This window comes from Pan troglodytes, chromosome 5 (assembly GCF_028858775.2).
Source record: "Pan troglodytes isolate AG18354 chromosome 5, NHGRI_mPanTro3-v2.0_pri, whole genome shotgun sequence".
Lineage (NCBI taxonomy): Eukaryota > Metazoa > Chordata > Mammalia > Primates > Hominidae > Pan > Pan troglodytes.
Window position 1 is genome coordinate 162,974,686 of NC_072403.2, and position 15,509 is coordinate 162,990,194.

Below are 15,509 nucleotides of genomic sequence, written 5' to 3' on the forward strand. Positions count from 1 at the left end.
GTTTAATAATAATGTGGTCTAAAGTCCTCTATTGATAGGCGACCTCAAGGCCAGGATCCCTGCCTCCTTTGCCAACACACTTCTCGCTTTTCTTGTAACAGAAATTCGACTTGAGCTGCATAATTGTTTGTTAGATAATCAGCCTCCCAGCCTACTGCAGCGTGACAGTTCATGAAGAGAGCTGCTGCTGCTGCTGGCTCTCTTTGTACTGTCTGCCTGTTAGCTGTGTTCCTCACACCAGCAAGATTTAGATCATCTAAGACCATTTACAGTCTTGTCTTGTCACCATGTAAAAATCTGAATTCATTGGTGCAGTCAGTAATAGAGCTCAAGCCTTCTTTCCCCCTGATTTCTTGCATTGATTGGTGCTGGTAAAACTTTAGTAACTTAAGTGATGGTTTTCTGGAAGCCCTTTTTACCTCCCCCACAACCCCACACCCTCACAACCAACCCTTGGGTGCTGGGCAGTGAGAAAGATATGGCATTGCTCTATAGGAGAAAGAAGTTATAAATGCTTTGCATATGACACTCTCCCACCTTTGCTTCTCAAAGCAAACTGGGTTTCTGTGTGCCCCTTGGTGTCTCCCCAGACTTTATATCCCCAAGAATGTATTCAGTACAAGACTAATGGCATCTTGTGTGCTATTCTTTCTCCACCCCAGTCTTGTGGAAGGAAAACACCGGAGATGATTTAGGGTAATGGGAAATAGTGCTAGAACCCAGGGCATGACTGCATTTGAATGTGAAGTAGAAATTGTCTCGGAACCCCACTGGAGAGCGATTCAGCTGGAGAGAGTGGGGCACCTGGCTCTCAGAGGTGCTGTGCGGCCAGACAGCAGTGTGCTGGACTTCCTAATGGCGAGCTCACAGGTTAAGTGAGAAACAGGCTGCACTTCTGACTTGGGAGTCTCTGCTGAACTTTATAGAAAACTGACTTCAGCAGCAACTGCTGTCTAGAGAACAATTTGGCATCTCTTTTTGCCAGAGTAACTTCTAACTCAAGAGTAGGCAACTTTTAATTATGGTACCGGATGGAGGCAGCAATGAATAATTTAGAATAAAGATTGAAAAATATGGAATAAAGTGTAGTAGACTAATTGCTCAGAAGAAGTTTTATTGTGTGAAAATGAATGTGTTTAAACTTGAAATACAGAGGATCATTTCCTCTCTACCCTTGAGGGTGATTGCAGTCCCTTTTAAGAAGCTGTTAAAAGTCCCCCTCAAGATCATCTTCTCTTTGAATTTTCCTTTCTAATGTGACTTTTGACAATTATATCTTTATCGTTCACTAATAGAATATCTCCATGTCTGCAGGGATGCAGGGAAATATGATGGCTGAAAGAAACGCTAATCTACATGCGCACTTTATTAGCTAAGAAATCCCTCCTCCATACATTCTTCCAGGCATGCCTCCGCACATCCCATCTGCTATGTGGGCTCAACTCTGCATTATGGATGGGAAGGTGATGGACTTGTCCATAAGAAATGGACGCTTGATAGGAGAAGGAACATATTACATAGAGCTAACAGGCTAAAGCTTTGGGATCATGCCAATTAAGTTTAAACCTTGAGTAGGCCTCCTACTGTGGACACAATTTGGGGAAGCTGACTAATCTCTCGAGCCTCAGCATCCTCATTTGTACAGTGGTGTCTGACAGTGACACCAACTTCACCAAGTTGCTGTGAGACCCAAATGAAATGCCCCAGAGTAAAATGCTGGAACATAGAAAGCAGGCAATGAAGGCCAGGAGTGGTGGCTCTCGCCTGTAATCCCAGCACCTTGGGAGGCTGAGGCAGGTGGATCACCTGAGGCCAGGAGTTCGAGACCAGCCTGGGAAACATGGTGAAACCCCATCTCTACTAAAAATACAAAAACTAGACAGGTGTGGTGTCACGCACCTGTAGTCCCAGCTACTCGGGAGGCTGAGGCAGGAGAATCGCTTGAACCTGGGAGGTGGAGGTTGCAGTGAGCTGAGATCACACCACTGCACTCCAGCCTGGGCAACAGAGTTAGACTCTGTCTCAAAAAGAAAAAAAAGGAGAAAGTAGTCAATCAATGCTGGTTCTTCCTCCTGTCATGTTCACTTGGAAAGAGAGTGGGCCTCCTGAATTCACCTTCAATAATTCTCCTGTAACTCAAGGTAACTTTGTCAAACTCCAAGATTGGTTTATTTTGCTCTGGGTTAAAACCAGGAATTAAAAGTCAAGTCTCCTAAAGCACTACTGAACTAAACCAAGACACTGACATTTTTCCTTCTCCGTGAGAATTGGGAGCCCTTAGTGATATCATAAAACGTCAGTCATTTTTGCAAAGAAGGAGGTATGACCCTGAGAAGTCAGCTTGACATTCAGTCGGAATATTGTTTGTTAAATGAGGAGTTAAGGTTGAAAATCATCTCTGTATCCTTCCTCTAGCCTTGCAAACATTTTAAGGTGTAGCCTTGACAGCAAGACAGGATAGTGTTTGCTTTTATTAAAAGGTCTTTCCTGTTCCTTGCGTGAAGCCATTCTCTTGATCCCAGTGGGGGCTGGATGAAGGAAGAGCAAAACAAACCACGAAGACAGCCTGGAGCCGCAGCCAGCTCTGCTGACTTCTGAACTTCACACTCTCACTGCCCAGATGGCCAGGGGTGTTTCCTCCTCTGCTGGTCTTTTTTAAGGCAGGATGTTTGTTGTTATTGTTGTTGTTTTTCTGGTTGGTTCTTAAGAAATTATTTTCTACGTCTTGAAAATGTCAGCTGGAACCTACACCAGTTGTTGGTGGGGTGTGAGAGCTATCCTTTACATGGACTTGGAGCATTTGCAACCAGAGCCTCCACATTGAAATAAACATTTAAAAATGCATATCTGTGGATATACAGTGGGGGATCTTCCATTGTGGTAAAAATATGTATAACATACAATTTCCCCTTTAATCACTTTTACATGTATAGTCTGTGGCATTAAGTACCTTCACATTGTACATACAGGGTTTAATTAATAGGATCTTAAAACTTAAAAGGGTATTGATGCACATCTCTGTTGCCTTTTACATTTCACAGTAATTAGAAGGAAAAAACACACTCTAGGTTGAAAGGCTGTCCTTTCTTTTGGTTGTCCTTGTCCCTGGAAAAGCTGTCTTCCCCCTCAGGGCCTTTGACCTCCCCCGGCTCTCCCTCCCATCTTCAGACGCGCCCAGGGCCAGCCTGAGTCAGTAGCCCTTTCTTCAGCGCTCCCTCTTCTCTTGTTGTGCATTAGAATGTTTGGAGTGTTCTGTGGAAAGCTGGTCCTTACATTTTCCAGTCAGTTATGCATCTCACTCATAAACCTGTTTCTCCCCCCATGCTCTTTAATATTCTGCTTTCTTAATTATGGTTGAGCTGCCTTTAAACAGTCTTAGATTGTTCAATGTGAGTGGCTTCAACAAGCCTCCCATAAGCCTCTTATCCCCTGGCCCCCTTTCCATGATCCAACCCCAAATCTCCAGATACCCCCTGCTTTTTTTATGTTTTTTTGTTTGTTGGTTGGTTGGTTGGTTTTGGGGTTTTTTTTTTTTTTGAGGCAGAGTCTCGCTCTGTCACCCAGGCTGGAGTGCATTGGCACGATCTCGGCTCACTGCAACCTCCACCTCCCGGTTTCAAGCAATTCTTCTGCCTCAGCCTCCTGAGTAGCTGGGATTACAGGTGTGGGCCACTATGCCCAGCAAATTTTTGTATTTTTAGTAAAGGCAGAGTTTCACCATGTTGGCTGGGCTGGTCTCGAACTCCTGACCTCAAGTGATCTGTCCTCCTCAGCCTCCCACAGTGCCGGGATTACAGGCATGAGCCGCTGCACCAAGCCCCGGATACCTCCTGCTTGACCAGACCTTCTGCAAACACACCTTAGATCCCTCTCAAATCTAGATGCTTCTCCAACACTGGCTTCTAGGTTCTTTATGAAACCTCTGCTGGCCGGCAGTATATAACCCACCACCCAGCCTGCCAGGCACGTCATTCAGCTGTGTTAGACAGTTTCGAGGGATCTGCACCTGTCGTGAGCACTGGCCCAACGTTCTCAAAGCATCCCACTCATCCCTGTGATTCTGGCAAAGCCTGCCCCAGCTTTCTTTCCTCGATGGTTGAAATAGCACCCAATGAGAAAAAAACAGTGGCCTGTATTTATTACACTTACACATGTCACAAGAATCCCTGTAGTGTCATTGAAAGCTTTCTTCTAGCATGCAAAATGATTGTCACTATGATGTAAGTTTCTAGAAATGCCTTATTTCATCTAAAATTATGAGAGAAGGTAAAATGATGAACTATCAAAGTCACACTACATGTTGGCCGGCTGCCTTCTACCACTCACTCCATCCCTCCCCAGGCTTTCTGACTTAAATTTAGATCACATGAGACCGTTGCAGTGGAGAGAGTGTCCACTTTCTCAATCTAAAAGCAAGCTCGTGAAGACCATTAAATATGATCACAGGAACAAACATTAAAGGTACCACACGTAATGGACCACTTAAGACAGAAAACTACGATCTTAGGGCTTAGGGGAAAAAAACACTCAAACAGCACAGGCTTCCAGTCTCCCCAGTCTCTGAGAGGTTGGGGATTTTTTTTTTTAATAAAGTACAAGGGCTCCTTGAACATGAACACAGAACGAGCGTTGCACCTGTATTCATTCATTTCGCTCTTTTAACACATTGATGCTCCTAAGTCAGATTTGTAGAAGAGGAAGGAGCAGATGCATCATGAGAGCACTGTGCTTGGCCAGGCGCGGTGGCTCATGCCTGTAATCCTAGCACTTAGGGAGGCCAAGGTAGGAGGATCGCTTGAATCGAGGAGTTCAAGACTAACGTGGGTGACATGGCAGATCCTGTCTCTACTAAAAATATTTTAAAAATTAGCCAGGCATAGTGGCACATGCACTGTAGTCTCAGCTACTCAGGAGGCTGAGGTGGGAGGATTGCTTGAGCTTGGGAGGCAGAGGTTGCAGTGAGCCAAGATCACCCCACTGCATTCCAGCCTAAAGCAACAGAGCCAAGCTCAAAAAAAAAAAAAAAAAAAAAAAGGCCAGGCACGATGGCTCCCTCCTATAATCTCAACCCTTTGGGAGACTGAGACGGGCAGATCACTTGAAGTCAGGAGTTGGAGACCAGCCTGGCCAACATGGCAAAACCCCATCTGTACTAAAAATACAAAAATGAGCTGGGCATCGTGGTGCATGCCTGTAATTCCAGCTACTCTGGAGGCTAAGGCCCAAGAATCACTTGAACCTGGGAAGCAGAGGTTGCGGTGAGCCAAGAACATGCCACTACACACCATCATGCCCGGCCTGTTTTTTTGTGTGTGTGTTTGTTTTGGGTTTTTTTTGAGCCTGGGCAACAGAACAAGACTCTGTCTCAAAGAAAACAAAACAGAACACTGTACACGAGTGTTCCTGGGCCCAGCAGAGTGCTCGAACCAGTCAGCACTTTGCCCTCTTTTGGGTGAGATGAGATCTTTAAAATCACTTATTCCCATATATTCCGTTTTTTGGCATTGCTACACTATTCTATTTGAGAGTAATAAAAGATTACCCATGTGGATTTCTTACTATTTCATGTGGAGAAATGCAGCTTTTCTAGCGGCGAGCCTTTCTTCCATTTCCCAGAGTCCGGTTACCCTCACCGCACCCCAGGTTTGCTGTAGGAGGATGAGATTCCCTACATGTAGGCGTCTTTAGAGTGAACCTGTTGCTCAGGGCCCGCGAGCCCACAGGGCTCCATGCCCACTGAGCAGGCTCGTGGAAGTCGGCACGTAGCTCAGATGTGCTGATTTCCAGCCAAGGACATGCTTTGTGTCAACGATACAGGGGCCTGTTGTTCTCAGTAACAAGGGCAGAGCCGCTCCCGGGACTCCAGTTGGTATTGGTAATGCAAGCCCTTGCACCTAGTGTGGTGTGGTCAGTATAAATTAATATCGACAGCTTCATGTTGTACTTTAATTTGAAGTACAGGAAAGGCTGCTTGCCAAACTGTATTTGTAGATCATTTAAAATTTATGCTTCATTTAAAATGCAAAATACGAATGGAAATAATTACTGTGTATCCGGAAATGTCTATTCAACTAACAAGTTTATTAATTGATCCTTCTCTTTACATGTTTTACGGGCCTTGGAATACACTTTGCTAATATCACAGCATAGGAAGATTTAACCCATATGAATTCAACTCTGTAGCCTTGGTGAAAGAAAAGAACCATGTATTTGTCATTCACTGTGGCCCCTGATGTATGCCAACGACTTCATTTGGTGCAGGGCTGAAGAAATGGCAGTGTGTTCCAATACTTCACAACAGTGGGGCCTCATTAAGAGATGCTAGGGTATTGAGAGTGAAGTGTTACATAGTGTTTTTCATAAGTCTTCTAAAAGATTTTTCAGAGTTGCTGACTTAAGAATTTGGCCTCTGAGTAAGATGAGACGTCCTTACTACGTTATAAAGCCTTCATGGATCTTTATTTCTAACAGTTCATTTTTAAACTTTTGTTCCATTTCATTTTATTTTGTCCATTTTTTGTCACCAAAAAATTATTTTTAAATGTAACAGCTCTTCTAGAATGCACAGATCAATTTTATTCCACTAAAAAACAGGACTTCAATAATTTAATTGAAGAATTCTAGTGAGCATTTCCAGAGCCTTTCCAAGAAAGCTATACTGTTTAACTTTGAGTGACTCAGCTTCTAGGACCCTGGTCCACCACACCTACAAAATGAATTTAATAAAGCATGAAGGTCACCAGATCCTCTACTATTTCTTCGTGGAGTCACTCAGCTAGTGTTTATGTTGTGCCTGCTCTGTGCGAGAGACTGTGCCACCAATATAACCACTGGTCACAGTTATTTTCTAGAGCCATACTGCCTGATATCCCATGTGGCTAAGATTGACAGTTCAGTTTCTGGATTGTTCCAGTCCCATTTCCAGTGCTTTTAGTAGCCACATGAGGCCAGTGAACACACGATACATCTTCCATTGTGATAGAAAGTGGCAGTGGACAGCTTTGTTCTAGAGTATTTCCGTTTCTGAAATACATGTTTAAGAAGTTTGGAAAGGAATTAGTGTAGAGTATGAGAAGGGTTACATTTTTGGTGAATATGAAGATTTAACATAATGTTGGTTCAAAAATGACCAAAGATACAAGTGTAGACACCAGGCTTTTGAAGTAGCTAATATGTTAAGCAGCTGTGCATTATATAGACAGAATATTCACTATGTCCCACTCAGCCCTGTGTTTGACACCATTTCACCTTGGCTTCTGCCTTTCTTTCCCTTCTTTGCCTATTGAGATTTTTCCTGTTCTTTCTATCCTTTTTTTTTTTTGAGGCAGAGTCTTGCTGTGTCACCAGGCTGGAGTCCAGTGGCACGATCTCAGCTCACTGCAGTCTCCACCTCCCGGGTTCAAGTGATTCTCCTGCCTCACCCTCCCAAGTAGCTTTGACTACAGGAATGCGCCACCACTCCCAGCTAATTTTTGTATTATTTAAATAGAGATGGGGTTTCACCATGTTGGCCAGGATGGTCTCGATCTCTCTTGACCTCATGATCCGCCCACCTTGGCCTCCCAAAGTGCTGGGATTACAGGTGTGAGCCACCGCACCAGGCCTCCTGTCCTTTCTTTAATGCACTATTCCAGCTTTTTTTTAATGTCTTGCCAGCTTTTGCTGATTTTCATGCCTCCCTCTGCAACCTGTGATCTCTTGACTTTAATAGTAATGTTTATACAGAGTCTTGACTGCACACTCTCTTCTGTCATCGTTGTTTACTGTGTCTCATTGTCCCCAATCCATCAGAAGTTCTTGGTACACAAAGTCCCTGAAGCTGTATGAACAATGCCCTGACGTCTTGAAAGGACTTGCCATAGGTGGTTATTTGATCACTTAGCAGATGCCTTTGGGATCTCTCCAAGGCACAATGTGGCAAGTAAATATATTAGTCAATATTTACAGAACCAAGAGAAAGCCAGCAATGATTAATGCATAAACAGTCATAAATTGGCCATTTTATTTGTTTATAAAAGCTATCATTTACCACAGAGAAGTACAAGTGAATATCAAGTTCAGATCAAGACCTTTGGACTGAGCTTGGCTTTTTTTTTTTTTTTTTCTTTAAAGATTACACTTCTCCCCCAAATCAAGCAGATTAACCGTAGGAAGTTTCTTGCCTGCTAACACAATATAAATAGATTGCATGCAAGGGGAAGGACCTTATCAGGGCAGATTTTAGTATTTACACTAAACCCAAAAGATTTTTATTTCCTTAATTATACTTGTGAGTGAAAAACAAAAATTGTAGCAGGAGTCCCAAGAGCACACTTTGGCCATGGGCTTTCGAGCTGTGAGTTGAAGCACTTTATTCAGCATGTGGCTGCAGGGTTGTAGCTCAGGTTGTAGACAGTGCATTCTCTTCAGGTCCCAGGAAACAGTGTCATACCTGTGGAAGCCACCAGAATGCACCTTCATCTTCTCCAGTGGTGGCGAGGTTGAGGCCAAGCATCAGAAGTGCTGAGTGCTGGGAAACTGTGGAGCTGGATAGATGGCAGTGCCTGCTGGGAAGCACACAGCCCTGGGTTGAGGCAGGGAAGCAGGGCCGCCCAGTTGGGATGCATTCGTACTACTGGCCCCTCACAGTACCGTCATGTGTGGGTGGTCGCGCTTGTCCTACAGGAAGTAAACCACAACTACTCATCTCACACAGTCAGCCTGGCACCTCCTTGGAATTCCCAAAACACTTTCCAATAAACATTGGAAAGGAAGAAAGTTTAGTTGTTAACAAAAAAATGTATGTTGCCTTATGCCCAAAAGCATTGAAAGCAGGGACTCAAGCAGGTACTCGTGCAGCCCTGTTGATAGCAGCATTGTTCCCAGTAGCTGAAAGGTGGGAACCCCCTTGTCTGTCAGCGGGGATCAGCTAAATATGGCACACACATACTATGGAACATTATTCAGCCTTGGGAAGGACACCTCCTATCACACGGATGAACCTTGAGAACATTATGCTAAATGAAATACACCAGACACGGAAGGACAGATACTGCTTGATTCCGCTTGTAGGGGCCTGTAGAGCCGTCAGATTCATAGACAGGAAGTCGAATGGTGGTTGTCAGGGGCCAAGGGGAGGGGCATGGAAAGTTGCTGCTTAATGGGTAGAGTTTCAGTTTTGCTAAATACAGAGAGTTCTGGAGGTTGGTTGCCCGACACCATAAATGGACTTAACGCTACTGAACTGTACACTTAGAAATGGTTAAAATGGTAAGTTAGGCCAGGCATGGTAGCTTGCGGCTGTAATCCCAGCACTTTGGAAGTCTGAGGCAGGCATATCACTTGAGCCCAGGAGTTCAAGACCAGCCTGGACAACATAGCAAGACCCCCATGTCTGCAACAATTTTAGAAATTAGCTGGTGGCTTACACCTGTAGTCGTAGCTACACAGTGTGCTGAGGTAAGAGGATCACTTGAGCCCAGGAGGTTGAGGCTGCAGCGAGCCGTGATCACATCACCGAACTCCAGAATGAGACCCTGGGTCACAAGAAAAGAAAAGAAGATGGTAAATTACATGTTATGTGTATGTTACCAAAATTAAAGTTCTTAAAAATATATATTTTAGGCCAGACACAGTGGCTCACACCTGAAATCCCAGCACTTTGGGAGGCCGAGGCAGGCAGATCACCTGAGGTCAGGAGTTCAAGACCAGCCTGGCCAATATAGTGAAACCCCATCTCTACTAAAAATACAAAAATTAGCCAGGCGTGGTGGTGGGAGCCTGTAATCCCAGCTGTTCGGGAGGCTGAGGCAGAAAGAATTGCTTGACCCGGAAGGCAGAGGTTACCGTGAGCCGAGATCGCGCCACTACACTACCAGCCTGGGTAACAGAGTGAGACTCTGTCTCAAATAAATAAATAAATAATATATATATACGTATTATATAGATAGATAGATAGATTTCTTACAAAACATTTTCATGTTTAAAAATAACAAATCAGGCCGGGCCCAGTGGCTCACGCCTGTAATCCCAGCACTTTGGGAGGCCGAGGCGGGTGGATCACGAGGTCAGGAGATCGAGACCATCCTGGCTAACACGGTGAAACCCCGTCTCTACTAAAAATACAAAAAATTAGCCGGGTGTGGTAGCGGGCGCCTGTAGTCCCAGCTACTCGGGAGGCTGAGGCAGGAGAATGGCGTGAACCCGGGAGGCGGAGCTTGCAGTGAGCCGAGATCGCGCCACTGCACTCCAGCCTGGGCGACAGAGCTAGACTCCGTCTCAAAAAAAAAAAAAAAAAAAAAAAAAAAGAATGCATTCTGTTGATTAAATGTGTTATGAGTAACAGTATCTTGTTTTGCTGTACTTCCAAGCAAAATGTAATTCTTTCAGTCCTCCCTACCGTTCTCACTCCATAATAATATTACTTAAGGTTTGTATAGCATGACATTTACAACGTGCTTGCGTTTTACACTGACTCAACGTGTGCAGTACAGTGATGTATAGTGAAGTATTCACATCCTCATCTTAGAAATGAGGAAATAAATTCAGGGAGTTTACATGATTTAACCACACATAAGGAGGGGCTGCGTTCTCTCTGAGCCCTTCTACCTCACACAGCCACCAAGCTCCTTTGTGCAGAGCCCATGGAGGGTTGGAGTGGCCACACTGGGGTAGGTGCAGGCCAGAGACTGGATGCAACAGGAACATTGCCTGCTTCCCAAAACCACTGTTCTACTGCCCGGGGAACACACCCTTCTGAGAGCTGACTTCTAACAAAGCAAGGTCCTTGGACTTGCCCTGCGGCTTCTTTCCTGCAAGAAGTATCTTCCAGCATCCTACCAACTTTTATTTCTTAAAAAAGGTTGCTCCTTGCCAGGCATTGGTTGATCAGCAGAGGAGCTCGCATTAGTTTCAGTGCAGTGTTGGGAGCAAGCACTTGAGTGCCCAGCAACATAGGCTGCTCATGATCTAAGATTCATGGAAAAAGTCTTCTGCGCTGTTACCTGCAGCACATCAACACCTGAATTTTCTTATCATCTTGTGTGGCTATTGAACCACAGGGAACCCAAGCTTAGTCAATAGGAAATATAGAAATATTCATTGGTTCAACTGTATATGGAGGGCCTTGTATATATTCCAGGGGCTGTATCCTATCTTGCCTCTAGGTAAATAAGAGATGGTCCCGAGCCTCAAAGAGTTTATCAGCCATTCTTTATTCTTCAGCTAATATGAACATTGAATCTTTTACATTAGAAGTTGCCCATGCAGGGCACGCCTGTAATCCCAGCAACCTGGGAGGCCAATGCAGGAAAATCACTTGAGGCCGGGAGTTTGAGACCAGCCTGGGCAACATGGTGAGACCTCATCTCTACCAAAAATAAATTTTAAAAAAAGTTACCCTTAAATTTCTTTCTCTAACCCAGCCTCAACTTTGTACTCAGGCAGTAACTCTTTGTACAACATTCCTGGCACCATATTCAGCTTATACAGAACCCTCCAGGCAAGGACAGGTCACTGCTAAGTGAGAGAGCTCTGGTTATTATAGTTCTTCCTTAAACACTGCACTCAAAACGACTTCCTTCTAACGTTTGTCCCTTGGTTCACATTCTGCCCTCCTTTCGATTTTTTGTATGGCATGGCCCTCCAAGAGATTTCAGTGTCAGTGTGGTGCTGCCAAGTCTGTGTGACTGTTCACACACTCGGGCTCCATTCACACACCCCAAGATTGCATGAGTTTTTGCTGCAGCCACTCACAGTCAGGCCCCAGTGAATCCCTGTCCTCTGAAGCTGCAGGTAGGAGCGCCCCAAGGGCATCTAGATGTCAAAGAAGAGGATGCTCACATGTGCCTAAGGGTCATCCATGAAGGCTTCGTGGAGGAGGTGGCTTTTGGGATAGATCTTAGAAAGCTCAGAGAGTTTTAACAAAGATTGGTCCTTGAAGATTACTAATCTTTTGACTTTATAAATATTTGCATATATCTTCTTCCAGTCTCTCTCTTATTTTTTGACATTATTTATAATGTCTTCTTAAAACAAGTTTTAAATTTTGCTATAGTGAAATCTATATATCATTTCCTTTATGGGTTATTCTATTGTTACCTCATTTAAGAAATCCTTCTCTACTTCAGAATAATAGAGTTCTCACTGTTTTCTTCCAATATGTAGAGTTATAATTTTCAAGTTTATGCCTTTGTTCCATATTGGGTTTATTTGGAGGCCTGGTATGTGGTAGGAATCTAATTTTATTTCTCTCCAGCCAAAAGTCAGATGGTAGTCAGCCTTTCTCTGTTGATTTGTGTCACCTCTGTTATAGACTATCCTGCACATGCTGAGTGTCTTTGTGGGTTCTTTCTTCTTTTCCATTGATTAATTTGTCTATACTTGTGCCAGTACCCATGGAATTTATTAGCATAGTTTTGTGGTATGATTGATAGCTAGTAGAAAAGTCCTCTTTCTTTGTTCTTTTGGTTTTGTTTTATTTTTAAAGTTATCTGACTATTTATGCCATTACCCTGTTAGTTCACTCTCGAGTTGCTATAAAGGCATCCCTGAGACTGGTTAATGGATAAAGAAAAGTAGTTTATTTTGGCTCATGGTTCTGAAGGCTGTGCAAGCATGGCACCAACATCTGCTGGGCTTCTGGTGAGGGCCTCAGGAAGCTTCCACTCAGGGCAGAAGGTGAAGGGGGAGCCAGTGCATCACATGGCAAGAGCGGGAGCAAGAGATGGGGTGGGAGGTGCCAACAAGCAGACCTCCTGAGAACTCAGAGTGAGAACTCACTCATTATCATGAGGACAGCACCAAGCCATTCATGAGGGATCCGCCCCCGTGATCCAAACACCTCCCACCGGGCCCCACCTCCAACATTGAGGATTACATTTCACCATGAGTTTTGGAGGGGACCACCATCCAAACCACATCAACCCTTTATTGTAAGTTTCAGAACTAATTGGCCAAGTAACCAAAAATGAGCTTGGGATTTTTATTGGACTTGCATTGAACTGAGTAAGTTTCAGAGAAGTGATGTCTGTACAGTGTTAAGTCTCCTCATCCATGAGCAAACTATTTTCCTCCATTGACTCAGACTCTTTTTATGTCCCTCAGTGAAAGGTTATAAGGCTTGCACCTTCATTTCTTTTTATTTGTTAGAATATTCAATATTTATGTTCCAGACCACAGAACACCTCTACAGTAATAAAAACTGTAGTAATGAAAAACACGTTTTAAAGCAGTTTTGGGTTCTATCGGGGTTGGGAGGGGAAGAGTGCTAGCTTTTATTTATTTTCTCTTGGGTAACTCTTGTATCAATAGTATTTCATACAAATGTGACACTAGCTGTTGCCAAGCAAAGTCCTTGAGGCACATCACAGGAGACTTGTGCCCCTTGGTTGACATCTGTTCCATCAGCATTTGGTTCAGCAGTTGTTCACCAAACAGTAAATCCACTAATTGCATCATGCATATGCTTTCTTTCTTTCTTTTTTTTTTTTTTTTTTTTTTTGAGACAGAGTCTTGCTCTGTCACCCAGCCTTGAGGTGCAGTGGCGCGATCTTGGCTCACTGCAACCTCTGCCTCCCAGGATCAAGCGATTCTCCTGCCTCAGCCTCTTGAGTAGCTGGGATTACAGAAGTGCACTGCCACACCCAGCTGATTTTTGTACTTTTAGCAGGGACGGAGTTTCACCATGTTGGCCACGCTGATCTTGAACACCTGACCTCAAGTGATCCACCCACCTCAGCCTCCCAAAGTGCTGGGATTACAGGTGTGAGCCACTGCACCTGGCCACATACGCATCTTTACCCACAGGAGGATTGTAGATAATTTTGCCAAATGTGTTTCTTAAATTTAGAATTACTTTATCTGTGGAATATTATTTTCCTAATGAATCATTCTTGTTTCTGAAGATCCCTTGCCGTATGCTATCAATAGTCTGTGTCCTGGTTTTCAATCTAACATTATGGAAATCTTCTCCTCCAACACACTTATTTGCCTGTATCTAGTCTTCTCACATTTCTTCCATGCCACATGACTTCTCATAATTTGCTTAAGTGATAGTAGGTTCAACCTCTGATTTTCCAATATAGTGTTTGATCACATCAGCATTTATGTTAAAATCTCAATCCATTACTGCTCATGAAAAAATACTTGTTTTTAATACTGTGAACCCATATTCAGACCCACTTAAAAACCAGCACTCACAATTTCGTTGGGAGAATCCTGTCCTGACATATATGATTATTTGAAAATTATAGTAAACAGGCCAGGCGTGATGGCTCATGCCTGTAATCCCAGTACTTTGGGAGGCCGAGGTGGACAGTTTGCTTGAGCCCAGGAGTTCAAGACCAGCCTGGGCAACGTGGTGAAACCCAGTCTCTACAAAAAATGCAAAAAAAAAAAATTAGCTTGGAGTCATGGTGCACCCCTGTAGTCCCAGCTACTCAGGAGGCTGAGATGGGAGGATCACTTGAGCCTGGGAGGTTGAGGCTGCAGTGGGCTGAGATTGTGCCACTGCGTGACAGAGTGATACTGTCTTAAAAAAAAAAAAAAAAGAAATTATAGTAAACTACATTTTTTTAAATGCTGCAATGGATAAAAATGGTTACAACTAGATAAGAAGCCTCTAAATTGCCTGAACACCTAAGGCTTGTTTGCTAGTTGACATCTGATCTATTTCTGACACTGAAAATTTCAGTGCTTTAGGGTGCTAAAAGGAAAAAAGAGGGTTTGCTAGGAATCCTGCAGTTGCTGAGGGGGTACTCTGATAAGGGAATTTTAAGCAATTACAGAAAATCTCATTAAAGTTTTTAAAAAATCTTTAACCAGATTAAACTTATACAATTTTGTTATAATTTGTGTTTCTCCAGGTTCCAATTGTGGACAAGATAAGGACCATTGCTCAGGCTGTCTATGGAGCCAAAGATATCGAACTCTCTCCTGAGGCACAAGCCAAAATAGATCGTTACACTCAACAGGTAAAAGTTCTACTTTTAGGGGAAAAGAAAAAATTCACCTTAGGCTCTCAGAATACTCAGCTTGACTTGAGGATTTGTACATGTCTCACCAGCTAACCTTTGCTTAATCTGTTGTATGGTTAACAAGATGAAAGTAATATCCTCAGGTAGAGTGTAGACTATATTTAGAACTTTATGGTGAGGCATGTATCCTCTGATCCATGCATCATTTACTTCTGTGACTATAAATGTGTCTGATATGGGTGGTATCCCTGTTTTTAGGTGATGTGTGATCTTTCATCCCTCCCACTCAGCCCAGAATGTTGAAACTATCCTTTGGAGTAGAGCTGCGGAGTCAGATTTAGATGAATTGCAATGCTTCCTCTTCCTTACAGGCCTCTTACTACCTTAAAAATGCTAGCGTGGTGCCGGGGTAGGCAGATAGGAGTGCAGCCTATAAAGATGGGAATGTTTGCTGTTCTCCTTACGCAAGCGGTTCACTGGCTTTTTACTGAGCTTGTCCGCTGAGGTTGAAGGCTCCATCATCTTCTACCTCTAGCCACTGACAAAGGCAAGTAG

General features: G+C 43.7%; 1 protein-coding gene across 7 annotated transcripts in view; it reads left to right on the top strand.

Moving 5' to 3' along the window:
• Positions 1 to 15,509, top strand: part of MTHFD1L (methylenetetrahydrofolate dehydrogenase (NADP+ dependent) 1 like) — a 240,429-nt gene that overhangs the window by 157,665 nt on the left and 67,255 nt on the right. For all 7 annotated transcript variants that reach the window (XR_010157792.1, XR_010157793.1, XR_010157794.1 and 4 more), the window contains exon 25: positions 14,844 to 14,951. Coding sequence is in view for 4 of the 7 variants with exons in the window: in XM_024357475.3 (XP_024213243.2) it covers positions 14,844 to 14,951 (108 nt within the window). In the remaining 3 variants the exon portion in view is untranslated. The remainder of the gene's footprint in view (positions 1 to 14,843; positions 14,952 to 15,509) is intronic.